Source organism: Tupaia chinensis, unplaced genomic scaffold, assembly GCF_000334495.1.
Source record: "Tupaia chinensis unplaced genomic scaffold, TupChi_1.0 Scaffold000275_1, whole genome shotgun sequence".
NCBI classification, from domain to species: domain Eukaryota; kingdom Metazoa; phylum Chordata; class Mammalia; order Scandentia; family Tupaiidae; genus Tupaia; species Tupaia belangeri.
The window spans coordinates 7,031,796-7,033,323 of record NW_006159757.1 but is presented as its reverse complement, the minus strand read 5'-3'; the positions used below and the strand labels follow the sequence as shown (position 1 = coordinate 7,033,323).

Sequence of the window (1,528 nt, the reverse complement as noted above, 5' to 3'; positions counted from 1 at the left end):
ATTTCAGAAACTGATGGCTCTACTGTTGCCAAATACTACAGGGAAAGTGTATGTCCAGCCCCTAATGTCAGTTGAGGCTGATCAAGCAGCTCTGGCTTCCACCTAGTCAGGTGGTACCCATCACACCAATCCCACAACAAGGTGGCATCTTCAAAGGCCAAGTAGGGCATCTGGACTTCTACCCCTCATCTATAGACACTTGTCTCCAGTCCCTGTGGTGCCACTGGGTGCCAGAAAGGAGCAGGCATGAGGCTCTTCCACTCTCTCCTGTCTGGAGGTTCTTGCAAGGTATATAGGGAGCTGGGTCCACATCTGCCCAGCAACACTGAGGAGTCCCAGGCAGACAGGAACTTGACAGCCACAAGGTAGCCAGCCAAGATGGGAGATTCATTTAAGATCCAGTTTCATAACACAAAACTCAAACACACAGCAAGCCACTATACCTGCTCCTGGAATATCTTGGCCAAGGGGGCGCAGTCTGTCAGTTTAATGAACCTCACCACATCAGTGACCGTCCATTCTAATGGGTTGCTCTCCAGAACGAGTCTCTCTTCCTCTTCCTGCTTCGTTTCCTGCAGTGGGGAAGAGAGGCAAATCAGTGGCCACTGCATGACCAGTGACAGCCCATCAAATACTCTCCAAGCCAGAGCCGCTTTCCTGGACCAGGAGCAACCACCTCTCTTTGGGCTGTCTTTAGACCCTGAACAAGCCACAGTAACTCTGTCTCTAAGGAGTTTCTTAGCAACTGTTCTTGTCAATGCTGTCACCTGCAATGACTCAAGTATCTGAATGGTGTTACAAAAAGGCAGAGTGATAGCTGTCCCTGAATCCCCAGCTCAGATCTTGGGCCTCAATGTAGTAAAGTGTCTCTGATGAAAGGGGAAAATGCTCAGGTGCACATCCACTGCCCACGAAGGAGCCATGTGCTCTCACTGGTGTGTGTGATTATGGAACCCATTACGCTGTCAGGTGATGATGCATCACCCATGGGCTTGGAGGAGACCAGATCTACTGATTACTGGTTTATCACATCACAGAGGTCATATACAGGGGAAGGAAGAAGCAAAAGCAAGAGAAGTAATGTGAGATGCTGAGATGAAATTTTGGAAAGCCAGTATTTAAAGGGACCTTAGGTCTCATTCTGTCTATCCTCCAAAAAGCAACTCTGGCCGTGTTAAAGCCAGGCAGAAAAAGAGATGCGAGAAATACCCTGGAAACTCCGTTCCAATGTTTAAGGACCCATCCTGCCAAGAGCTGAAATTACCAACCTTTTACCCCTGACTTAGGAACTTCACATGAACTGCAGCTATTCCTGAGATTTAAATAGGTCCCCCTAGACTATGGCTCTGAATCACTATACATGCTTAAAAATGAGAGGGGAACCAGCAGTTAGCCTAATGGCTATGTCGCTGGACTCCCACGTAGTCGACCGCGGTTCGTGTCCCGGACCCGGTGGCTTAAAACTCACGCCGGGCGCGTGTGCGTGCGTGCCCAAGATCCCGAGAGGAGAATGGAGGAGAAGGGATTG

The 1,528-nt window shown here is 49.5% G+C and overlaps 1 protein-coding gene across 5 annotated transcripts in view; it reads right to left on the bottom strand.

Annotated features, from left to right (window-relative positions):
• SFMBT2 (Scm like with four mbt domains 2) overlaps nt 1-1,528 on the bottom strand; it is a 264,272-nt gene that overhangs the window by 19,962 nt on the left and 242,782 nt on the right. For all 5 annotated transcript variants that reach the window (XM_006150049.3, XM_027772467.1, XM_014588412.2 and 2 more), the window contains one exon: nt 444-572. In XM_006150049.3, the coding sequence (XP_006150111.1) occupies nt 444-572 (129 nt within the window). The remainder of the gene's footprint in view (nt 1-443; nt 573-1,528) is intronic.